Here is a 26,337-nt window from a genome sequence, read left to right as displayed (position 1 = left end):
GTTCTGTGTGACTTCGTTGGTAAACATGAGACAGAACCTATTTACTGTTCTCAAGTTGTGGGCCTGTAAAGCAAGGGAGTTCTTTGAAATTCTAATGAAAATTCACTGTTTTTATCAATATTTCAATGTTTTGGAACAGTTATGTTCTTTGGAACATGGTTGATTGAACAGAAATAGTGTTTTGAAGAAAACACCAATAAAAGTGAACATGTAAACAGAATATGGCCAAAACATGGACATTCGCCTGGTATATTTTTAATAGATGTTGTGTTCCAGGTATAGTAGAAGATATACTGTTGCATTATAATGTACAGAATGATGATTTTGATGGTAATATTGCTATTAAAATATAGATTTTATACCAGACAAGGATGAAAATATCATATTTCCCTTTATTGCATCTTGATTTAAACCTGACCTATCAAAGGAGAATAGGCATCTAGGCCTAATGGTTGAGGAGTTATTCCTGATTCATTTTGGGTATGTTATTTTACCTAGAAGGTGTCTGTTTCCAAGAGGTTGAGGAAAAAAAGATTGTTATTATTCCGACAGCACATGAATGCACCATCACTCACCACTCAGCCCTCCCTTTCCAAGCACGCAGGAGAAGCTACGGTGGCCAACACGCTTTGTTGGCTCTTGTGCTAAATAAAACTTGTGGGGCTCCATTTGTCCAAATTTCTCTTCTTTTCTTACTTCTATATCCCAGTCGATTATTACTACTACTACTACGACTACTACTTTTACTTGTTGTGGTTGTTCTTCGTATGTATTCATATGTAGTGACGAAACACGCTCTGTAGTGCCGTTAACCCATTCGGCTACTGTATAAACATGGCGGTGCAACATGCTGACGTCCGTGTAAAGGGAATATGTAGATAGAAATGGCAAATTCTAAGGTAATAAGAACAAAAGGGTTTATTATGTAAACACACCATTTGACCACCAACACACCACTGAAAACACAGTTACGTATATAATATTGCATTTCTGTCAATAGATCCTCCTAACTGATCCAACTGAACCTTTAATTTAGCTTTTAGGACTTACCAAGAATACCTCACTCCTGTTATACATGGAGCTTATGCTTAACAAAGAGAGATGATTGTTTCAAAGAATCTGTTTTTGGACTGTTCAGGAAAGGGAAATAATTTTAATACAATCTATTTTCTTAAAATATAGTATTTTCCATACTCAGTATTGAGGTTTTTCTTTTCACTGGCAGTGATTTTAGTTTAGAAGATAATGTCATTTACATGGATTGATATAAACACAAAGAATAACAAGCAGGACATAACTGATCTCAAAGTTAACCATTAAAACAAACTCTGTGGCATCCAGTTAGATGTACATAAATGTGTTCTTAAAGATTAACTCAGTATGGTTGGTTTATGTTCATGTGCGCACCCGAACCTCTTGCATACTGATTCTGAACTGTATACACAGCAACACCGCAACTAACACCAAAAAAACACAGACTTCAACACAAACTCCATGTAAGGATAAAAAACAAACAAAAATGTTTTGGGCTGAAGCTGTCGGGCAAAACAAGAATCAGATCAATGTGGGGCGAAAACACGGTCAACATCAGAAAGTAGTAGCTAGTGGACAGATAGGCTAACATTATTGTATCATGTAAAATATATAATGATTTGGTTTTGTGTTTTAGTTGTCTAAAGTTAGATGCCGGGCAACAGTGACCAGTTGCTGATGTTATCTATACTATAGTTTAAAAAATTATGTAATAGTACAAAGCAAATGTGGAACAATTTTAGACTAGATTAGATTAGATTCAACGTTATTGTCATTGCGCATGGCACTGGTACAAAGCAACGAAATGCAGATAGCATCTAACAAGAAGTGCTTAAGCTGTAATTAAATAGAATATTGTGTGCAAGGTATGAATGATATATAAATATAAACATATGTATACGTGAATATCTATTGCTACAGGTATATACAGGCTATGAACAGGTTATGGCAGTATGGTATGAATAACTATAATATGTACAGTAGTGCAAATGTTACTGTTGTGGGATTATACAGTATGTACAGTAGGAATGTTTATGTCTAGGGAATGATTTACAGTATATACAGAATGTGTGGTACGACTGTACAGTAGTGCAATGGTATGCTTGTTTGTTTCTAAAACCAATAGTGATGCATGCCAGGGGCAGCCAGCTAGATTAGCATGGATCTGTCGTTGTTTGCCTCGTACTGCTCACTTTAGATTTATTGACGCTTTACCGTATTTTGCAGATACCGTAACTTATGTGACCCACATAATATACAATAATGTAACACAACAGAGCAAGACAACACCACAGTGAAAGACCCATTCAGTACATAAACATTACTTACTGTGGTCTAACTGTTATACTAAACTGTGGCAACAATCTCATTTATCATATTCAGAATTATATGATAATTGTTATTGTTATATAACAACAATTATTGTTATAATTATTAAAAAGCTGTCAGCTAAATGCATACTGTGTATTCTCTTATCATGCAACGAGCATGAATAAGAACATCAAGCAGACAAAAATATTGCTGTTACATTTTATGTAATGCTGTCTTCGGTGTGTCAGTCTGTTTTGGCTCGCTCATGAGTTCGAGCACGCACATGAAGACATGCTTGGAGAGGTAGTGGTTGCAATATGAAACCTCACCACTAGAGGCCACTGAAAACTAAACAAGCTCATTACTTAAACGAGACCCTTTATATTATATATATATTCCAGTCCTATATTGTTGAACTCCTGTGTGCCATCTTTGCATGATTCATGGTTCAAAAAACTAATTTTCTACCTTTTACTGGCCTTTCATGTAGGCCTTCATTTCAGCCTCTGTCTGAAACAAGCTGTAGATGCTCCATGTATGGAAAAGCATAATAGGTCTCCTTTAAAGAATTATTTGCCCTCCGTTACAGTGGAAGTTTCCCCTTATAGCCTTACCTAAAAATATCACCAGTGATTTTGGGGAATTTTACAACTGTCCAGATCCATTTGACAATTTATTTTGAAACAGGAAAGATAAACATGGTTTTGTCTAAATGTAATGATTTAAAGAACCCATGGCAGAGTATTTTTAAACAAATTACTTAATCAGTGTTGCTTGGTTTTGGACTTTCTTTTACCTCTGCAGCATAGGGACCTAAAAACAGCCAAAGTAGAAAACAGCAGTACAGTCACTGCAGTCAGCAAAAGTGGCAGTACATCAAAACAGTAGTATGAATACCAAGGCATCTTATAGGCCTCTGTACGGAGGTGAGGAGCCCCTTTATGGCGCATCACATACTCCACCCAGTAGATGGCCTGATCCATGGGTGCCATTGGCTGATCTCTGTGCAAACGTGACAGTCTATGCATGTTCTGTCTGTAGCTTTCTTGATGGAGCACTTCATTAATACCTTGCTCAAAACTGTGGCCACTAACGTCACCCAGCTGAATGATCTTTGCTGCTCCTCTCTCCTGCAGACGTAAAAGGTTGTCATACTGGTCAAAGAACAAGGGTATGCCAAGCACAGGGACCCCGTGGTAAATGGCCTCCTGGACTCCATTGGTTCCTCCATGAGCAACAAAGACTTTGGTCTGTGGGTGGCCCAGGAGGTCCTTCTGTGGCATCCAGTCCACTATCAGGGTGTTGTTGCCCAAAGTATAGGGATGCTCCCCTATGTGCCTCCATATCACCTGATCAGAAAATGAAAAGAATCATTATGAATTAACTGTGTATCTGTACACCAGTTGTACATTATGTAATAACAGTAGTGATAATAATAATAATACATTTTATATAGTGAGCACTTTCCAAGATGATGAATTAAATAAAAGAACCTTGAAAACAACAACACAATACAAGTGCTGAGCAGTGTACTAGTGCAGTAGTGTTGCAAAGTTTAAAAAGGAGTTTTTAATAACTTTTTGAACATTGTGTAGTGCAGTGTAAAGTGTTGCACAGCGTCTTTGATTTACACCGTAAATCTGTGTTTAAGTCATCAATCTATCTATTTTCTTTTTTTTTTCTTTTTTTTTAAAACCTGTCCTGCCTGGCAGCCTGGTATAGAGTTTAAGGAGCTGGATACCACATTGTGCCAGAGAGATTTTACTTTAACAAGAGAGTATTAATATACTCCTTTGTCTGTTTTGTTATTTATTTAAATTTATTTGTCACCGGGCCAGACAGGGGACAGACATGAGGATGGGGAACAGAAACACAACATAAACAGACACACAGAGAAAGGACAATACCTGCAAGAGACGGGGGATGGGGACAACAGGAAATAGCAGAAGGAAATACCAAAAATAAAACTCACTCATAAGATTCCCTGTGCAGGCTTCAAGTCTCTCACAGGGCTACAAATCAATTTATTTTTTTATGTATTACTTGGAGGACTGATTTGTCCAGTTGTAGTATTTTATCAATATCTTTAAATTTTAAAATATTGCTTTTATGATGGATTCATTACTGCATGAATGTCTTTCTTTGGATCAAACATTTCACAATCACTCAGTGTGTGTTACCTTCTGAGGCATCTTGGCAAAGACGCTGGCAATTTCAACTGCAACCTCTTTTGGCAAAGCTTTAACCCAAGTGCCCAGAGTCATGATGATGACTCCGTGCTGCCCAGCACTCTGAACAAAGTCCTCCAGGTCTGCTGGCAGAGGTTGGGCTGGTTTGCACTGGAACCCTCCTACGTAGATAACATTCGGCATTGTGGGCCGAGGGAAGTCAAACACAAAATCTGACCTGAACAGCCAAATGTCTGCCTCCTGAAGTAGCGAAATGATGTCACATCCACCCTTGATATATTTATCACAGATGGCATCATAGCTTGGCCCCACGATGAATTTCTGCTGGAACACTACAATGCTGTAGAAAAAAATGTTCTTGATCCTCTGGATGAAATTCATTTTATCCGTTAAGCCTGACCCTGGCACTGGGATGTAAGAGAGTGGTGAGGGGGCTATCGCAAAGTGGCCTTCTCCGCTGTTGATCCAGCGAACATTGAGCACCATGGGCAGTTTTAGATACTTGGCTAAGACAACCCCTGCTGCTATGCCTGGGTCAGTGAGAACAAGATCATATTGGGAATCCATGAAGCTTTTGATCATTTTTTCATCATTGAAGACTTGAAGGGCCCATGAATGACCCTTATAAATCGCAGAAAGGAAATCCTTGGTGAGTTTGAAGAAAGTAAGTGCTGAAGCCTCCTCTCTCTGCGCCTGAAAAATGGTTACAAATTGAGTGGTGAAAAGTGATTATCTTCTTCATCAGAATGACTAAATTAATCATGTGGGACTCATTACATAATCCATAATGACAAGACAATCTGAACAACCACTGAAGGTGAAAAAGTCCTAAATAATATATAATATCCTTACAAACCATATGTTTATTTATCAGAAAGCACTTCCCTTCAAGGGAACTCGAACTGTGTCGGTGACGACACTATGGGAACGCCTCTCGGCGTGGCAGGGCTGAATTATGAATGAAACTACTCCAATTCTATTGGTGTTGCTAGAACGGCAGCATGTGACGGCGTAACTGGAGGAGTATATAAGCACGCCGGCACACAGGACACATTAGCTTCTTTCTATTCAGCAGGCATACCTGAAGTCAAGTGAAGCAGCAGAGATCATGTCCGTCAAGCGTTTACGACTGTCTTCCCTTGTCCGCGCTTCATCACGGAGGGGGATACCCACGAAATGTGCGTTTCCTGCCTGGGGACGTCGCGCGCCCAGGCAGCTCTTGAGGGGGCTGCCTGCAGCCATTGCGAGGCCCTGACCCTGTGGGTGCTGAGGTCTCGTGCGGCTCTCTTTCTGGAGGATGGTCGGATGCGCTCCCCCCGTGGTACAGGCCCCGCGGTCGCTGAGGCATTGCGGTGGCTCCGATCCTGGGGATCACAGCGTGAGATCTCCGAGGGTGCCGGGACGGCTGAGGCCTTTTCCCGGTCCTCATCTGCGGAATCCTCCTCCCCTCTACACAACAAGTTGTGCAGATCTTGGAACAAACCCTCCTCCGCACGGCTGTCTACGTCCCCTCGGCTGTTCTACGGCAACGTAACGGGAATCAGACAGCACGGCTATGGAGCGATGCCGCGGGTAGAGGAAACGCTTGCTAGCTACCTTTCTCACCCTCGCTTCATCTGCAAGACGCTTATTTCCACATCTCCATCTGTCCCTCTCACAGGAAGTTCCTGAGGTTCGCCTTCGGGGGCGCAGCGTACCAATATCGGGTTCCTCCGTTCGGCCTAGCACTCTCTCCCCGCACGTTCACCAAATGCATGGATGCAGCCCTGGCCCCGCTGAGGCTCCAGGGCATCCGCATTTTAAACTATATTGACGACTGGTTCATCCTGGACCAGTCTAGGGAATTAGCAGTTCGACATCGAGATGTCGTCCTCGCCCACCTTCAGCGTTTGGGGCTGCGGCCCAACACGAAGAAGAGCGTGCTGACGCCCACCCAGCGGACTATGTTCCTAGGGGTGGTGTGGGACTCAACGAAGATGCGGGCCCACCTGTCTCCCGCACGCGTCGAGTCCATTTTGTCCTCAGTGACCAGAGTGCAGTTAGGCCGCGCCATCACTGTAAAACACTTTCAGAGGGTGATGGGTCTCCTGGCAGCAGCGTCCAGTATAATACCTTCTGGACTACTGCACATGAGAGCCCTGCAGTGGTGGCTAAAATCCAAGGGATTCTCCCCGAGGGGACATCCGCTCCGTCTGATACGGGTTACGAGCAGATGCCTTCGTTCCCTGTCTGTATGGAGGAAATCTTGGTTCCTGTCCCAAGGGCCCGTGTTGGGAGCGATCTGTCGCCGAACAATTATTTCGGCAGACGCCTCACTCACGGGATGGGGCACGGTCATGGACGGCCGCTTTGTGAGAGGCTCCTGGCAGGAGCATCATTTCTCCTGGCATATAAATTGCCTGGAAATGTTGGCGTTATGCAAACTGGCACATCAGATCCTCCTGTGGTCCCAGTAGAGACTGCTGTCCCTCAGAGCAATGTACGTCCCTGGGACCCAGAATCAGGGAGCAGACCTGCTGTCGAGACAGGGGCTGAGGCCCGGGGAATGGAGACTCCACCCCGAGGTGGTGGAGTTATTATGCGAAAGGTTCGGCCCCATAGACGTGGACTTATTTGCGTCCCGAGAGACGGTGCACTGTCCCCTGTGGTTCTCCCTCTCACCCCCAGTCCCGCTAGGGCTGGATGCCATGGTGCAGACGCGGCCGAGACTGTGTCGTGCCATTCCCCTCGACGCTCTGCTCCCGGGGGTTGGAGGGGGTCCTTCAGGACGGCGTAAGTCTACTACTATTAGCCCCGTTTTGGCTGGCACAAGTGTGGTTCTTGGATTTAATATCGCTCCTGGAGGGCCCGCCCTGGCATGTCCCTCTGAGGAGAGACCTGCTGTCCCAGGCGGAGGGCCGGATCTTTCAACCACACCCCGCCCTGTGGCAGCTGTGGGTCTGGCCCCTGAGGGGGCGCAGTTCCTGGAGGCGGGCCTAACGGCAGGAGCGGTCGAGACACTACTCAGCTCTAGAGCCCCATCCACGAGAAGGATGTACGGCCTGAAGTGGAATGTGTTCGCCACCTGGTGTAGAGAACGGGCGGTGGACCCAGTTACCTGCATGTGATACTGGAGTTCCTCCAGCACCATTTCTCCGCGGGCCTCTCCCCGTCCATGCTCAAGGTGTATGTGGCTGTCATTGCAGCGTTCCACACCCCTCTGAGTGATGGGCCCCTGGGGAGGCTTCCACTGGTCGTGCGCTTCCTCCGTGGAGCCCGGAGGATGAGACCCATTACTCGTTCCAGGGTTCCCACTTGGGACCTGGCAGTGGCTCTCGAAGCACTGGCTGAGGCCCCCTTCGAGGCCAAGCACCTGACCGTTACGATGGCCTTTCTCCTCGCTATCACCTCTCTGAGGAGGGTGGGGATCTCCAGGCACTTTCGGTTTCTCCTCGATGCCTGGAGTTTTTCCCGGGGAGGGTCAGGGCCATCCTGCACCCTCATCCAGGCTACGTCCCTAAGGTTCCGTCCAGTTTGGCAGGGTCCACGGTGCTGCAGGCGTTTCATCCCCCACCTCATGTGACAGCGGAGGACGGGAGACTTCATCTGCTCTGGAAAGCAGACCACCTCTTCTGAGCCGTCACGGTCCTGGAGCCTGACCGGCAGGGGAGATACTGCTTAAACGCCTCTCCCTGTGTCTTAGCATGCTGAAACCTGCTGACGACAGTATCCACTGCTTCGCCAAACACGCCAGTATGAGAGAAGGGCGCATCCAGGAGAAAAGCCTTCTCCTTCCCCTGGATGCCCGAGAGGTTGACCAGTGTGTTTCAGGTCCCCCAAGGCTGGGCTCCCCGCTTCTAAACACACCATCTGCAACTGGATCGTTCGGACTATTTCCCTGGCCTATCAGGTGCGCGGTTTACCTTCACCTATGGCCGTAAGGGCGCACTCTACTCGAGGCATGGCGGCTTCTAGGGCCCTCCTCGCAGGGGCGTTGCTCCAGGATTTGTGTGACGCAGCTGGCTGGGCCACCCCTCACACTTTCATCCGGTTCTACAGTCTGGACCTTCCTTCGGCACCCGGCACCCGTGCGCTCTCCTCTTAGACATGCCTCAGGTTGCACGCTGGCGGCAGGTGGCCTAAGTGGGTATCTCGTTCCCATAGTTTCGTCACCGACGCAGTGTCTCGTTCCCCTTCTCAGGGAACAAGGGTTACATACGTAACCCGAGATGTTCTTTCTGAACTTATAACTAGAATCAACCTCAACTCTAAAAGTTATTCTAATGGTCCCTACACTTCTTTTCCTGAACCTGATGTTGAGTCCAATAGATTTCCTGCACATTATGTAAATAGGAGGGAGAATATCAGGTCTCAAATCCAGCCTTACTCTTGTATTCCTATTCCCCATTCTAATTCTGCCTGTTTTACCCAGTATCTGGGAAGTTATCCGTATAATAAATACATATCTTGCCATGTTTGATGTGTGTGAGCCTTGTTTGTGTGATGTATAAGCTTTCTAAATTTTGTTGTGTGGTAGGAGGCGTGGCGGTCATGCACCGATCATCGGCTGTGTGACGATGTGATTATTTGTAATGAGAATGCATGGTACTTGAGAAATTATCTGTTTGTATTGGTGATAATGCTCACTCCAGTCACGCTGCATTGGCTGGGCTAAGTAAGCATCTCATTTATCTTACTGCAGCACTATAGGAGAGTACACAGTAAGGTGGGCTAGTAGTTTGCCTTTATTGCAACCAATCTCCAGATTATCTTTTTTTATGTACGGTTGTGAAGAAAGTAATCTCATTTCAATTGATATCTTTTATGATGAATTCATTTTTAACTATATCCAGTCTGCTTTTAGAGGACTTCATAGTACTGAGAGAACACTTATTAAGGTTCAGTGGCGTAAGTGCCAGCTGTTATGATGGGCCCTTGGGCTACACTGTTACGAAGCACACGCACACACACACTCATTGTAGAAGGGAACCCTATATTGGCAAATTTATGTGCCTTGTTTCCTCGGTTTGCAGGATTAAGCAACTAATAAGATTAGATGCAGTAATTTAAAGCTCCTTAAATCAATTTCTTTCCATATTAACATATTAATATTATATTGACATATTAATTTCAACAGCTCTCTTTGTGTGCATTGCTCTCCAACACACACAAGCTGCTGCTGCGGCTGTGTTGCACGTGCCTGGATGCAGCAGTCTAAAGTACCATCATGTGATGGATTTTAGAGTCGGACTGTGTCACCTAGACTTTTGTATTTACAAAGTACAGAAGAAAGGAGACTGCAAAAGCTCCAGCATATTCAGAACTGCGCTGCCCGGGTCCTGACGAGGAGGCGCAAATATGACCATATCACTCCAGTCCTGAAATCCCTCCACTGGCTGCCCATTCAATACAGAATTCAATATAAAATCTGTCTCCTTACCCACCAGTGCATACATGGAACTGCCCCTGCCTACCTCAGTGAACTCCTCACCCCACTCACCACCTTAAGAAACCTCCGCTCCTCCACCTCTACCCACTGCCTGCACCAACCAAGGACTAAACTCTCCACCATGGGAGACAGGGCCTTCCAGGCAGTCGCCCCACGGCTCTGGAATGCCCTCCCAGAGCCCCTAAGGGCCCCACAAACTCTGGAGGTTTTTAAGAAGGGCCTAAAGACTTTTTTATTTCAAAAGGCCTTTTAACAGTCATGGTTTTAAATTTTTTGTTACGGTGTTTTATTGCGATTGTTATTTTCTGGAACTGTTTTTAACCCCTTGTTGTTGTAGCACTTTGAGATTTCCCTGAAATGTAAAGTGCATTATAAATAAAATTTATTATTATTATTATTATTAAAAACAAAGTTGCCAGTGCTGTCATTGTCAAAATCTTGAAAAGTCACTACAATCAGCTGAGTGCAGGAGGTGTCCACTGTGCTGAAATGACGCAGACATCTTCGGGCATTTTCAGTACAATAACCACCCAAATCACGGCAACCACATTCCTTTTTGACAGAGAGGCAAGACATTATGGTGAATAAGAAAGAGAAGTGGCCTAATCATAACAAAACAACACATCCTGAAAACAGGCCAGCTACGGTGCACACACATTATTACAATGTCCTCAGTTATCCAAAACAATCTTATTTGGGAGCTTTGCGACCCTCTCCTCCTGTTCTTTTCTGTTCTGTCTCTTCTTGAAACATTTATGTGTAAATGACTGCTAGCTTGCGTGTGTGCTCTGCTAGTCTACTTGTGCGTGTGCTCTGCTAGTCTACTTGCAGATTTTGCGTTTCACACGGTTTCTGGAGTCTTGTCTTCTTGTCACATGATCAAATAGAAACTTTAGATTGGGTAGCGATATACATATTACCCAGCAATCATCATAGCATATCTGGGCTATGTGACACAAAGAAAATAAGATTAAATTCATTCTGTTGAATCTGTGTTTTTTATATTTTACCGTATACCTTATATTCTACTGCTTCTGTGGTGTCAGAAACCATGGCAAAGGGGGAAATGCACATATGAGTGTGTATATATACCACTTGATCTTTAAGAAAGTAAATAGCATGCGGTAAATTGGGTGTGGCTTGATGCTTGTAACTTGGCAGGGCAGTTCCTGTGGTAGGCCCCAGCGCAGACCTTATTAAGGGTCTATACTACACCCTTGATAAGGTTACTAAAGACTTGCTGACAGAGTTGTCTGTAATTTTAGACTTAAGTACCTCCTTTGATATTTTATTAATTTCTTAACTACAGAAAGTGGCACATGCTTTTATCTATTCTTAGATTGATTATTGCAATGCACCTTACACTAGGTGTCAGCCGGGTCTCCCACCACTGTCTCCAGTTGGTTCAAGACACTGCTGCTTAACTCATTACCGGAACAAAGAGGCATGATCACATCATCCCTGTGCTTACCTTCCTACACTCTTAGATTTCAAATTGATTTTGAAATGTTATTGCTCACTTTTAAGGCCTTGTAATGGTCTTGCTCCTAAATACATTTCTGATTAATTGACCTGGTATGTGCCCTCTCTGCAACTGAGATCCACAGATGGAGGCTTACTGGTTACTCCCAGATCACCATTTTGGAAATGTTTGATTTATTTATACTGTTTGTATTTCTATTTATTCAATCATATTCATCTTAAAGCAATTTGTAACATCCTCACTAAAGATAGAAGTAGAAATAAAGTTTATTATTTTATTATTATTACCCTCATAATCTTCTGTACGTACACCTCAAAGAAATCCTCTAATCCTTCAGTCGTTGTGAAGGTAATGGATGTGTAGAGAGGAGACTTTTCTGGGATGTACCAGCTGGTGGATGACCTGATCACAGTGATGTTGTGTCCCCTGGCATGAAGTTCTTCTAGCAGGATCTTCATATTGACCCAGTGGCTGCCATCTAAGGGATACACCAGAATATTTCCTCCATCGCAAGATGGTGTGAAAGAAATCAGACAAACACTGAGGAAAACAAGTATTCCACACACATGATGCAATGCCATGGTTCCTAAAATGTGAGAGAGAGAAATTATATCATGATTGACTGTAGGAAGGAAAACTTAGCCCAAACTGTGTCACAAATCAGTTTCATCAAATCATATTTTGCATGTTATAAGTAATTAGTATATTTTCTTTGATTAGAAAGCATATATTTGCATGCTATTTGTAGTCATGTAATCTTTACTATATTGAAACATAAGTGTGCCAGTAACTTGCTATGGTCCAGCTGAAGCCTACTGGCCAGGGAAATCCCTTTTCCCCTTCATCCTCACCTGTATCTCTCTGAGAGATGCCAACCAGGAGTGGTTCAGCAGAGGAAAAATTAGAGGTAATGTTGTTACCAATACAACAATTTTAGAGGAATTTATTCACAGTGGTTAAAGAGGGGTGATTAATTGTTCAAGCTAAGCAATGACTGATGCAGTCTATGCTGATGAGGAGTAAAATATGAGAATAGCAGATGATAGGATCAAAGGAGAATAGAAGAAGAAGAGTGAGGCAAAGTAACATAAGTACAATGCTGTGAAAGGACTTATACAGAGCTGTAAAAGCACATGAAACTAATAACATAAATAGTAAATTCACAGGACAAGATTGTCACTTTTGATAACATAGAATGCCATTTGTGGGGAAAGGGTATAAAAGCTGGGTTTTAGCCAGTGCAGTTCAGTTCTGCATTTTATGGACTTGTCACCGGTTGAAGAATAAAGACCATCTGCAGAACCAAAACTCTTCCTGGTCTTCAGTGCAGCATATCTTTTTTTCCTTTGATTCTTTAATTTATAATTTGACCCCTCCAAGACCTCTTCATCTTTAAGATATGATCCAGAAGTAATGTCCTTAACAATAAATTTTTGGAAGAAAACATGCATCTAAAGGTTATTTTATATTTTAACCTGTACCTTGATAAGAAAATACAATACGATACCAGCCATAATCTTCCTGAAATTTACTTACCTGTGCTCAAGAGTGGTAACAGTAATCCTACTTGTCGGCAGACTGAAAGTCCATCTAAAGGATTCTATTTGAGTTCAGACTCTAGTCTCAGTAAGTCTTTTCACAGGTAAATGAGTTACATGTGGCCTGTGTCACCTGAAGCTACTGCACTGCCATGAGACTTCTGCAAAACAAATAATAAAGAGTATTTAGATCCTTTTAGGTAAATGTGCCAACATCACACTGTAAAAATACTCAAAAGTAAAATTACTGCATTGAAAATGTTACAAGTAAAAGTGTGTAGGTATTATCAGGAAAATGTACTTCAAGTCTCAAAGTTAAGTATAAAGTAGTGTAAAATTGAAATACTAATTTAAAGTCCATGTACGTCAACTTAAGTAAATGTACTCACTTTCCACCACTACTTAGGATGAATTTAACTGAGAGTGTCCACCAAGAGAATACTTTTTCTATTTGACTGTGACATTTATGGCATGAAGCTCTGCACTGGCTTAAATATTTTACAGTAAGTCCACCCGGGAGAAACAGCTCCTCAATAACGCTCCTCATAGCAATGCCGTCAGTGCTGCTAAGTGGACAGATTGTTTTGAGGTGAAAAAAAGATGAAAACAGTTCACCTTGTGTTTCTCTGTCTGAACAGGACCTCACACCTGTACATGATTGTGTATCGGTCTGCTATAATGCTTCTGCGCAGCGATAATGTTTAAAGTCCCAATAAAAAACAGCTTACAAAAAATAAAGGCTTTCTCCATGTATGATTTAAAGTGCTTGCAAGTCAGCTGAGGAGTGACAGTTTCTTCCAAGACAACTTTTATCTAGTGGTTTGATGATGGAGGAAATAGTGTGTCAGGCAGTGTTCCAATAACTCCCAGCTGAAGTGGGGGAAGATGCGACTGAGACGGAAATCTAAAGATTTCTTTAGATTTGTGATAACACTTGCTATGTACTTGAGCAGATTGAAGGATTCATTGTGTGTAGGGACACTTCTGCACAGGATGTTTAGAAAACACGTAGCATCTTGAGAGACGCCTCTGCCATTGCAAATTGCATGCATTATAAGAATAAAATGGTTCAGATTCACTTTGTGTGCACTGGTGTTTAACTTGCCCCCTAGGGCATCGGGCAGACATTACAGGAAACTGCTCCCCATCAGCTTTTATAGTTTGTGTTCCTTATTTTTCCAGGTGTTTCCTTTATTTTGATAGTTGGTTCTCTCCCCAGCTACGTCAAGGAAGGCAAACACGCCCTATACACCAGACCACATTCTGTTTGACTGACTTCATTCATCATCAGCTGTCAAGTAATTCACATGAAATAACCACTTACAAATGATTAACAGCACAATAAAATAGCACACAATAGCATTAAAGCAAAACCCACACAGCAATGCCTGCAGGAGTCTATAATGCCAAATATCTTATGTAACAGTTTAAGTCTGAATAAATAAAAGTTGCCATTACAGTATCAGAAGGGTTGTTTTTGTTACAGTCTGCACAAGCCATTTTCATTTGTCAGCAGGGCTCTGGACAGTATAATGGCCATGTGGAAACCCAGGGGTGTCTCTGCAGCCCCACCAGTCCGTCCTCACCAGAAAAACGTCCATACAGGCCCCAAACATGAAGAATTAGAAACAGCTAGAAACCATGGAGCGGTCAGATTACAAGAGCAGATGAACAAATGAGGAGAAGTTTCTCATCTGCAGATTGTTTATTCAGTGACTGGGTCACCTCCATTCATTCATTCTCTATCTGAGTTTCAGTTTAGAGCCCACCATTTATGCAATGACTGGGCAGGACGATCAATTTTTCCCTCAAAATGCAAATGGATCATATCACTCAACTCACAAAACTCAGAGTTATTAGCCGACTAATAATAACAACCAACGCAGCAATATACATTTAACCGCTGACTTACTTTTGTCGTTTTCGCTGTTTTCAGTCGAAAAACAGCTGTGGTTTGTGTCAAAAGAGACGTTGCGGACCGCCACCTTGCTAAGGTCAGTGAGGTCTTTAGGGGTGTTTCTCAAAACCAAGAATGCAAAGAAAGGACTTGTGTTATTGGGGAGAATGTTCTTGCTAGTCGTTCTTGGAAGAAAGAACTTGCAATGTCACGAGCACACAAAATGCTGCTGATGGTTTGAGATGATGCTTTCTTGCTTGTATTGCGCAATACCCCAAGCACAGAGGCCGCCTGCCAATACTGTGACCACAGCTCTACTGTACACTAACAATGTAATGTCTAATATAATAATAATATTTAATATTAATAATAATAATAATAAATATAGCCACAAGCGGCAATTCGCGGGTTCACACCTTTGTTCACAATATCGCCATCAAAATTATTTCACACATACGGTTCAACATTGTTATGAAACACAGCCTGCAAGTTTTGTAACAACTGGACAACCATTTTCTGATCTATAGCTTGATTTGTATCATTTCACGTCCAGTTACGATGCATTTAAAGCGCCACCTAGTGGTCAATTTGAATGAAACTTTCAAGGAATATTTCTGGCACTCGTGAACATATCCTGTGTGTTTTGTGATGATTGGACCAACGCTTGCGGATTCTTGTCTATTTATGTCCTGAGCCACACCCTTTACATGTTTATTGGTCAATATCTTGAAAACGAAAGGAGCTATCACCAAGCTTTATACAACTTTATATAAGCTAAGGCCAATGATGATCCAGAGAAAATTTGGTGGCAATTAGAGCTACGGTCTAGGAGGAGATGTAAAAAATGTGTTTGCATTATGGCAAGCGGCCATAAAAATCCTGTTTTAATGTGTTATGTATCTGTATGTGTTGGGCAGCGATGTTTAACCCTTTAAAGTAAGTTCAGTTTCACAGCATCGTCCAGATAACTCCCACTGGTGTCTTGTTTTGCAGTCCTCTCAGAAAGATGAAGATGAAGACAGGTCTCCCTCAAAGCCAGAGGTGCTTATCAGCTCACGCGCGGCGCTGTCAGTGAGACAGCGTCCGTTTAACGTTAGCTTGCTGTTAGCGATGTTGCTAACCTGTTGCTATCTGCAGACTAGCACGGCTCTCACACAGTAAAATACACAAAACTGTGTAGCAGATTGACAAACCTATTATAAACCAGCCAGGATACTGACTGTCTGTATAATTATTAAATTTCACCTTTCTGTCTGCTGCAGCTTGTGGCTAAATTACCTCCAGAGAAAAACACAAGCTGGAAGCAGCAGGCTGACTTGTAGCTCCGCTCTGCTCTGCCTGTTAGGCCCGCCCCTTAACCAATCACAAGTTTAGAAAGGTGACAGGCATCTACATGAACAAATCGGAGGCCTCTCTTAAAAAAAAAAAGTTCAGTTCAGGGTCAGAGGTTACCCTCTTAAAGTGACAACACCTATATGCTGCTAAGACATTTTAACTTTTTAACACAGGAGTGACATAATATCAGAGCTTTATTTGACAGATATGTGTACACATAGGAGGAAATCTGGATTGTGCATTGCTCATCATGCACTTACTTATACAATAATAAATAATAAAATCAAACGCAGGCTACAGATCTGCACTCTGCGCATGCGTTGGCGTCTGTAGCCACCTGTCGGAAGCTCCGTCTTAAACCGAACTCTTATCCAGTTTTAATCCATTCTTTTTCGTTACATTTTTTATATCCTTTTTATTTAATTTAAGTTTTTAACTTAAGTTTTACGTGGGTTAAGGATTTTATTTTTATATCCTTTTTATTTAATTTAAGTTTTTAACTTAAGTTTTACGTGGGTTAAGGATTTTAGTCATCCGACATGGATTTTAAGCTAGATGACCGTAAAAATGCGATCAACGCTACTGATCGCAACAAAGCTCCGGTGACTATGCTAGCCGAGATAACTCTGCCCCATGAGGACTGCTCACTCCTTAAGAAAGCGAACAAGAAGATTGCTGACCTTTCAGAGGAACTCAAAGAGAAAGATTCCCTGCTGACTGGCTTTATGGATGTGGCTTCAGTACAAGCCAAACAGATTGTTTCTCTTAGCGCAACCGCTAACATCCAGGACACCATGTTTTGGGACCCCTCTAGCCTTCCCAGGCTTTCATCCTGCTCGACTCCGAAGCATCAGTCAACCTGGGCTGAAGTGGTGGTCCGTGGCTTTAAGAGAGGCTCGGATGGGGCTGCCTCTCCTCCGCACATTGCCCTCTCCAACCGCTATGCAGCCTTGTCTAACGACACTCCGGTCAATCCAGCGGATGCAAGTGCGGCTTCAAGTCTCCCTGATACAGATCTCTTTCGGCGCACAGTGCCTGCCGACACTGTTGCATCTCCTCCACCAGCTACATCTCCTGCACTGGGCCGCCGGTCTCCCGCTGGGCCTGATTGGCGGCCGTCATCCCGGTCAAAAACCTCCGCTTCCCAACGTAGGATCCTGAAGGAGGCTGTGCTCAGACACTCCGGAGGCCGTCTCTACCCTGCACTGTCGGGTAGCCCTTCTCTCAGGTCTGTTACTGCTACTCCAACACAACACTCGGCAGCTCACACACTCCATCCTCAGTCCGCACACAGTGTTGAAGCAGATTCTGCTCAGTCCTGCTCTGGAACCCCACAACTGGCATCTCCTCGTCCTCTTTTCTCCCCAGCCACACTAATAATTGGTGACTCCATAACCAGAAACATCCGTTTCTTTAACGCTACCACTCACTGCTTCCCCTGTGCCACCACGGCTGACATTTTTAAAAAACTCCAGGACCTAATGCCGTCGCTCCTGTCCTCCATCACAAGAGTGATAGTCCATGTCGGAACAAATGACACCGCTCTTCAGCAGTCTGAGCTGACAAAATCAGATTTTAACCGTCTTTTTAACTTTTTAAAGCAGTGTGGAAAGTCCGTTTTTATCTCTGGTCCCATTCCCACAGTTGGTCGCGGTGCTGGCTGCTTCAGTAGACTCCTTGGCCTCCACGACTGGCTCCAGTCCGCCTGCAGGGCTCATCGTGTGTGTTATGTGGATAATTTTAATATTTTCTGGCAAAGAATGTCTCTTTTTAAGACAGACGGACTTCACCCAAACAAACGGGGCTCAGAAATGTTAGCTGCTCACATACAGCATGTGGTGCGGTCCACACATGACTTACGTGAATGACTAATCATTCATGCAGCACACCTGGACACACCACCGCTCACTGAACAGATCTCTGCCTCACTGCCACAAATAACTGTCTCCACCTGCTGGCATGTAAAGCCGTCTGCTCCCAGCGCTGTTCCACAGACTTCTATTCCTGTCATCATCACGCATAGACCAGTAAACCAAAATGTGCACATCCCATACAGAAATATTAGTAATCTCTTAAGGATTAGGACAACTGCACCAACTCCAGCACCCAGAACAAACTCATTTAAAATGGCTCTCTTCAATGTGAGATCACTTTCAAGTAAGACTTTCATCTTAAATGATTTTATCTTGTATGCAAATCTAGATTTTATGTTTTTAACTGAATCCTGGTTGCAAATGAATGAATATAGCCTCAATATGATTGTTTTAGTCAACCGAGGGTCAGTGGTCGTGGTGGTGGGTTAGTGAGCGTGTATAGGAAAAATTTAAAATGTCATCAAGTACGCTGTGATGAATGTAACTCCTTTGAAGTTCTCACTCTTAAACTTGGAGGGCTGCAACCTATCATATTTGTTACAATTTATCGCCCCCCAAAACCGCCTGGAGGATTTTTATCAGAACTTCCTTTTTTTATCTACTCTGGTTTTAAATTATGACAGAATTGTTCTTTGTGGCGATTTTAATATTCATGTTGAATACCCCAACAATGTTAATGCAACTAACTTTTTAAATATGGCCACTTCTTTTAACTTCAAACATGTCAAAGAGCAAACCCATAACCGTGGTCATACACTGGACTTGGTTTTTACCCTGGGTGTCAGCATTTCCTCTGTGGAATTAGTGGACATGACCATATCTGACCACAGATGTATTGTTTTTAGCTGCGATTCGCCTGTTACTCATGCCGCCTCACCAAGCTCCGTGTGTTCTCGCATCTTTAATGAACAAAGTGTTTCAAAGTTTTGCGCATTCTTTCAGAGCCAAAACCAACACCTGTCTGATTCCAACACCAACAATCTGGTCGATCACTTCAATCATATCTGCTTGTCGTCACTAAATATTACTGCTCCTCTAAAGGTTAGGCCTACGTCTAAAGCTAGTAAGCAACCCTGGATAAATGACAGCATTCGCAGCCTAAAAAGGGAATGCAGGAAAGCAGAGCGCAGATGGAAAATATCCAGTCTCCAATTCCATTACCTCAGTCTGAAGGATTTATTAATTAACTACAATAACATGGTTAAGGATGCGAGAACACACTATTTTTCTAAACTCATTACTACACATAAACACAATCCCATGTTTCTGTTTAAGACTGTGGATCAGTTGGTAAACCCAACCCCTCCTTGTGCCTCAGCTGGAAGTAATGAAGACTGTGAATTGTTTTTATCTTATTTTACCAATAAGGTGGTGTCATTCAGAGCCTCTATTACCCCCGGAGCCTCTTACTCAGAGGTTCCTCACCAGCAACAAGAGAGTTTTAACCAGTTTTATCCCATCGACTTGTCTGAGCTTTTAAAAACAGTATCACAAATGAGAGTGTCCTCCAGCCCACTTGATGTAATACCTACAAAGTTTTTACTGAAAGTAATAGATTCTGTTGGGCCCCATTTGATCTCTGTTTTCAACAGCTACCTATCTACTGGTTGTGTCCCTGATCATTTTAAAACGGCTTGCGTGAACCCACTTTTAAAGAAACCTGGTTTAGATCCCTCCCTCCCTCACACATAATTTTAGACCAATTTCAAAACTGCCTTTTATTGCAAAGATTCTAGAAAGAATTGTGTCCAAACAGCTGCTCACTGTACTGGAAAATAACAAATTATTTGAAAAGTTTCAGTCTGGTTTTAGGAAGTACCACAGCACTGAGACTGCCCTGCTTAAAGTCACCAATGACCTTTTAATGTCTGCTTATGAAGGCATGTGCTCAGTCCTTGTACTCCTGGACCTTAGCGCTGCTTTTGACACCATTGATCACAACATCATGTTAGACAGACTGAGGCACTGGGTGGGGATCTCTGGTACTGCCCTAGAATGGTTTTCATCCTACCTGTCAAATAGGAAGTTTTGTGTGTCTGTAAACAACTATGTCTCCTCATTCTGTCCAGTTAAATATGGTGTGCCTCAGGGGTCGGTCTTAGGACCCATTTTGTTTTCCTTGTATCTGCTTCCCCTTGGACATATTATCCATAAACATGGCATTTCTTTTCATATTTATGCTAAAGACACACAAATATACTTGCCCGTCAGATCCACAAACCCTGGAATGCTGAGTTCACTTAACAACTGCCTTTGTGAAGTTAAAAAATGGATGTCAAATAATTTCCTCCACCTGAACTCAGACAAAACAGAAATCCTGGACATCGGGTCTCAGCAGATGGCATCATACTGCCATCTGCTGGTTCCCTAGTAAATCACATTAAACCTGTGGCAAAGAACCTTGGTGTTTGGTTTGATAGTAATTTAAATTTCGAGCAGCACACCACAAAAGTTGTTCAATCATGTTTTTATCAACTTTGAAATATAGCTAAAATTCGATCTATGTTAACTTTTAAGGACACCGAGACCATTTTACACGCCTTCATCTCATCACGCCTGGATTATTGCAACAGCCTTTTCACCTGTTTAACCCAAAAATCTATTGATTGACTCCAGACTGTCCAGAACTCAGCTGCCAGGCTTTTAACCAGAACAAAGAAATATGACCACATTACTCCTATTTTAGCTTCATTACACTGGCTCCCAGTATGTTTTAGAATTGACTTTAAAATTCTATTGATCACTTTTAAAGCTCTTCATGGCCTCTCGCCTTGTTATATTTCTGACCTTTTAGTCCCATACGCACCAGCACGTACCTTGAGATCCTCGGGCAGAGGTCTGTTGTCTGTTCCAGAGTCTCGACTGAAAACTAAAGGGAACAGAGCGTTTGCTGTCAGGGCCCCGAGGCTCTGGAACAGTCTGCCCGAGGAAATCAGGTCGGCTGAGTCAGTGAACTCTTTTAAGTCCCTTCTTAAAACATACTTTTATAGGAGAGCCTTTCCCGATCTTATTTGACTTTATTTTATCCCTTTTATTTTATTCTATTTTACTAATTTTATATTAATCTGTATTTTAGTCTTTTCAATGTTTTCATGCTCTTATCTTGTTTTTCTTGTATTATTCTTTACACTTGTTAAAGCACTTTGTAACTTGTTTTTGAAAAGTGCTCTACAAATAAGGATTATTATTATTATTATTATTACAGTGTAGAGAACACATATGCACACTATAAACAACAACAATAAAGATAGACTGAGACAATAGTGCAATGAGCAGAGTGCAAAGGATGCAGGAGTAAATTATTATTACCATTATTATGTACATGTTAGAGGTGGATGTCATATACAGGTACACATACATGAATACATGTACACAGTGCGATGGAGCATAGTACAAAGGATGCTGGAATGAATAAGTATTATGTGCAGGTGTTATGTACTTGAGGTAGGTGGGTTTGGTAAACAGTATATACAATATGACAATATAGCAGTATGAACAGTGTGACCAGCACTGAGATAGAGAATGATGAATAAATAATAATTGGTAACCAGTAAACAGATGGCTGATTAGAGACAGAGGGGGCAGAGTGGGGGGGCTCCTCCTGAAGGCCTCAATCATCTCCACAGTTTTGAGCGTGTTAAGCTCCAGGTTGTTCTGACCGCACCAGAGAGCCAGCTGATCAACTTCCCGTCTGTAGGCCGACTCATCACAGATGAGGCCGATGACCGTTGTGTCGTCAGTGAACTTCAGGAGTTTGACAGATGGGTCTCCTGAGGTCCAGCCGTTGGTGTAGAGGGAGAAGAGCAGTGGAGAGAGCACACACCCCTGGGGAGCACCAGTGCTAGTAGTCTGGGTGCTGGATGTGATGTTCTCCAGCCTCACCTGCTGACTCCTGTCAGTCAGGAAGTTTGTGATCCACTGACAGGTGGAGGCTGGCACAGTGAGCTGGGTGAGTTTGGTGCTGAGGATTTCTGAGATGATGGTGTTGAACGCCAAGCTCAAGTCCACGAACAGAATCCCTGCATGTGTCCCTGGAGAGTCGAGGTGTTGCAGGATGTAATGCAGTCCCAAGTTGACAGCATCATCCACTGACCTGTTAGCCCTGTAGGCAAACTGCAACAACAAGGGGCCTGAAATGTCCTTCAGGTGATACACCAGTCTTTCAAAGGACTTCATGACTACAGATGTCAGATCGACAGGCCTGTAGTCATTTTATCCAGAGATGGAGGGTTTTTTGGGGACAGGGATGATTGTGGAGCGTTTGAAGCCAGAGGGAACTTTACACAGCTCCAGTGAACTGTTCAAAGAGATTTTCAGGTAGGATGGAGACACACCGTCTGGCCCATATGTACAGTTTAAAGCATTTTAAGCATATACTCCTCACCGGGGGGGTCCACTGGGGTTGCCACCAATTTTATTAGGGTGGCCGTGGCCCCCCCGGTAGCACCACTGGATGGGACAAACATTTCATGATCAATAGCTTCCTTTTGTGCATTTATAGCGCCTCCTAGTGGTCAATTTGAATGAGACTTACAGTGTATGTGTGAGGTGCTGATGTAGACATATCCTGCAATTTTTGTGTTGACTGGACAAACAATATGCATTTTGAAGCCTGTTTTGCGTTTTATGCCCTGCAGTTTTTTTGTATTTATAGCGCCCCTGGGTGTTTGGCACGCCCCTTACAAAGTTCATTGGTCCATATCTTGAAAAGTAATTGAGATATTGACATGCAATTTACAAGTTTTAATAGGCTTGATCCAATGATGATTTGCTGAAAATTTGGTGGCAATCGGAGCTACGGTCTAGGAGGAGATGTCAAAAATGTGATTTTCAAAAAATTCAAAATGGCAGATAAATTTTATAGGCGGACCTTAATAGTCCTTGAGGCTTTTTTGCAGAGCACATTGAGCTGCACCTGTGTGAGAAATTCCAAGTTAATTGGACTTACAGTGTAAGGGGCGTGGCCTTTCAAATTTTGCATATTTAAGCCTTAATTATAGTGCCACCATGTGGCCGATTGGGTTCATATTTCTATGGAAGCTGATGCACACCATTTCCAGTTATTCCCCCAAGTTTCATGTTTCTAGCTCATTCCAGCTCACGGGAATTTGAGCCGGCGCGGCAGACAACAAATAATAATAATAATAATAATAACAACAACTAAAACACACAAACATAGAAAGGTTCTACCACTACGCGGTATGAACCCTAATAATAATAATAATAAAGCAAAGACAGTCCCCTTTCATGCTATTTCTGTTTAACAAGACCAGATTTTTCTGTACATCACCATTTTTCTGTACATCATCCATATGTCTCTTGATTTAAGTTAAAACCTTACAAAATTACTCAGTATGTAATGACAGAATAACAACGGTACGAACGTTAAAACTATCTTACAGGTGTGGGTCTTTACTCTGCCTGTTGTTGTTGCACTCTGCTGTGTTGGCTGCAGTGGTCTAGCCGGCCGGCCAGCTCGTTAGCTTACCCCCTAGACTGGCTCGCTAGCTCCCACCCACTGACGAGTGCAGACCATCACAACTCCGAAACGCCCCCAGAAGCCAATTACCCTTACCACAACCATCACCAAGTGTGTGCCTTAACTTAAGTTATTGATTATATGCATGTCGACCGGTTAACCCTGTCTGCTAGCACGTTAGCCGTGAGGCTGTGCATTATAACCACAACTCCACTAGATGGCGTTGTCGCAAAAGAACTACGGTCCTAGAACTGCAGTCCAAGGATTGCAGGGGTCCTGAAACTGCAGCCTCTGGTACTGCAGCTTCATAATATTGTCAAGTTCACACAAGTTACCAACCGATGCAACAGACGGTCTTTATCGGCCTCTACTGGCCGACCCGTAGGAGACCACACAGACCAGTAAACCAATCGATTTGCTCAAGACAAAGAGAAAGAGCCAACTTAACAGCCCTGTAGCATGTTCTGTTCTTAACTGTAACTTCTCTGACTGTAAAACATGGTGGTGCTTTTGGTCACAGGAATATTGATCAATATTTACTGTTTTTATCAAAATGTCAATGTTTTGGAAGCTATGTTAATTGGAACGTGGTTGTTTGGAGAGAATAGTGTTTTGAAGAAAACTGGTAGTTTTCTTCAAAACACTAAAAGTGAACATATAAACAGTAAATATGGCCAAAACATGGACATTCGCCTGGTATATTTTTGAAAAATTGTGTAATAACTGTTTTATAATAGTTTCTTTTCATCAAATTTACCATTACAATTGTATTCCGGGTGTATTAGAAGATATTCAGTAGCATTATAATGGATAATGGTTTTAATGGTGATATATGGTGACACATTCCTTAGCTTCTGGCCTATCAAAGGAGACCAGAATTATGCATCTAGGCCTAATGGTTGAGGAGTTATTAATGATTTATTTAGGGTATGTTATTTTATGCGTTTCTCCGGGAAATAGGTGTTAGTTTATTAAGTTTGGCTTTCCATCTTGAGCAAATAATTAATCTGTAATGTCCCTGATAAAGTAATAAAGTAAATGTAAGTGATTTGAATTTAAATTTTTAAGCTGACAAATATTAAACCGGAATAAACATTAAATAAAACACATTTGTATTTAGAAGAGCCATTATTGAAACTGCAAAAGTAACTTTTCAACACATTTAAAAACCTCTATTACATTCAATAATAAACCTACTTGCCATAATGTAATCTAAATAAATCTAATCAAACTAACAAAATCATTACACACTGTTCAAATAAAGAAGCTTTGATTAATATAACAAATCTTCAGAACTATATCACTTTGAACTAATAAGACTAATTTCTGTCAAATTAATGGGTTTAGACAATTTTGAGATGGTTTATTAACCACACAACCAAAACTAAGATATTAGTGGGAGAAGTATCAATGGATGGATAAAGTTTGAAAAAATTAATGCTTCTTCAAATGTTACTTTGTTATGCAGAGCTGGGTGAATATTAAAAAATGGAAAGCAGCTTTTTCCAGAGACGCCATTTGAGAAGAGCAAAAACTGAAAGCTTTCCTGATTCCCAAGGCTCGAGAGGGAGCTACAAGTAGAAAAGATGTGCAGCTTCAGCAAATGTTAAGCTGTGACTTTTTCTAATCAAGTAACACTGCCCATTTGTTAAGTCCTATAGCAAAAGGCAAAAGCTAATACCAGCAGCATTGAAGACACGCTAAAAATGCCAGCCTAATCTATGACAATTACTATTGCTTGTAGCATTTTCAATTCAGTTTAAATTAAAATTGAATTAAACTAAAAAGTTTAATTTTAAGAACCTTTTATCTATCTAGGTCAAATCATGGACTGTATAAAAGAAGTGGATGCAATCACTTTGATGTCACTCATTGGTTTGTGGACTTCCATTTTGAGGCCTCGATTTTGGCTGCCACCATGCTGATTTTTTCCAACCAGGCACCGGGCATGACCATATTTGGACAAGATGGTGGCGCTTGCAATCTTGGTTAGCTAGGTGCATCTGTAAGTCACATTAACTGTGATTTTAACCATGATGCCAATTTTTGATTGTGAAAAAACAAATGTACTACTGGAAAAATGGACTCCTAATAAGCTATTTCACCGGCGTTGGTTAAATTTACAAAGTGCAGTGGGTACCAGTCACTCTAGCCAGATTGACTGGTCGCCATGGTAGTCCCGCCCTATAGCATACCCTGCTTTATCGTCTATTTTCTTCTCAATTGCACCATAACTTTCTAAATGAACATCATGCTATTAGAGGTCGACCGATTAATCGGTCGGACGATTAATCGGCCGACTTTTGGCATTTTTTAACATAATCGGCATCGGCCAATATCCAAGTATATCAAGCCGATTATTAGGCAGGCGCATCTGTGGGCAGCCTAGTGTTGTCGTGGAACACGTGTTTGACGCGCGCTGCCGCTAGAGTCATTTTCCAGCCGAGTGAGCAGCAAGCAGAAGACTCATTGAGCCTAGTGTGTGGCTGGTTAAATAACTGGAGATGGAGGTCACGCCCAAGCACACCTGTCTGCCATCAGCCCATCGCCATGCAATCAACCCATGTGAAAACCACACCCACCAAAAACACACTAAGGGCCTTTCCGAAACAGCTTGCTACTCCCTGTCCCTACCTACTTCCACTACGTTTGCACATTCATGCGGAGGGTCCGCCACATTGAGTGCCATCCGAAACCAATGAGGGCGGAGTGGTAGTGGGTTGTTAAACCCTCAAATGTGGAGTTAGCACCTGTGCATTGTCATGTCACCA

The 26,337-nt window shown here is 42.6% G+C and overlaps 1 protein-coding gene across 2 annotated transcripts; it reads right to left on the bottom strand.

Annotated features, from left to right (window-relative positions):
* Positions 1-903: 903 nt before the first annotated feature.
* On the bottom strand, positions 904-13,126 carry LOC119895413 (UDP-glucuronosyltransferase 2C1-like). 2 transcript variants are annotated; one of them, XM_038708532.1, is made up of 4 exons: positions 12,980-13,126; positions 11,731-12,029; positions 4,524-5,225; positions 904-3,692 (listed from the first exon to the last, which is right to left on the bottom strand). In XM_038708532.1, the coding sequence occupies exons 2-4, from the start codon at positions 12,022-12,024 to the stop codon at positions 3,108-3,110; spliced, it is 1,581 nt and encodes a 526-aa protein (XP_038564460.1). In that variant the 5' UTR covers positions 12,025-12,029; positions 12,980-13,126; the 3' UTR covers positions 904-3,107. The 2 variants fall into 2 exon arrangements, with proteins under 2 accessions (XP_038564460.1, XP_038564461.1); XM_038708533.1 differs by lacking the exon at positions 12,980-13,126 and having other exon boundaries at positions 11,731-12,948.
* Between the last annotated feature and the right edge of the window lie 13,211 nt (positions 13,127-26,337).

This window comes from Micropterus salmoides, unplaced genomic scaffold (assembly GCF_014851395.1).
Source record: "Micropterus salmoides isolate LMB-PRFRI ecotype aquatic unplaced genomic scaffold, ASM1485139v1 Ms_hic_scaffold_9, whole genome shotgun sequence".
Taxonomy (NCBI): domain Eukaryota; kingdom Metazoa; phylum Chordata; class Actinopteri; order Centrarchiformes; family Centrarchidae; genus Micropterus; species Micropterus salmoides.
This window is presented reverse-complemented; position numbering and strand designations above follow the sequence as displayed.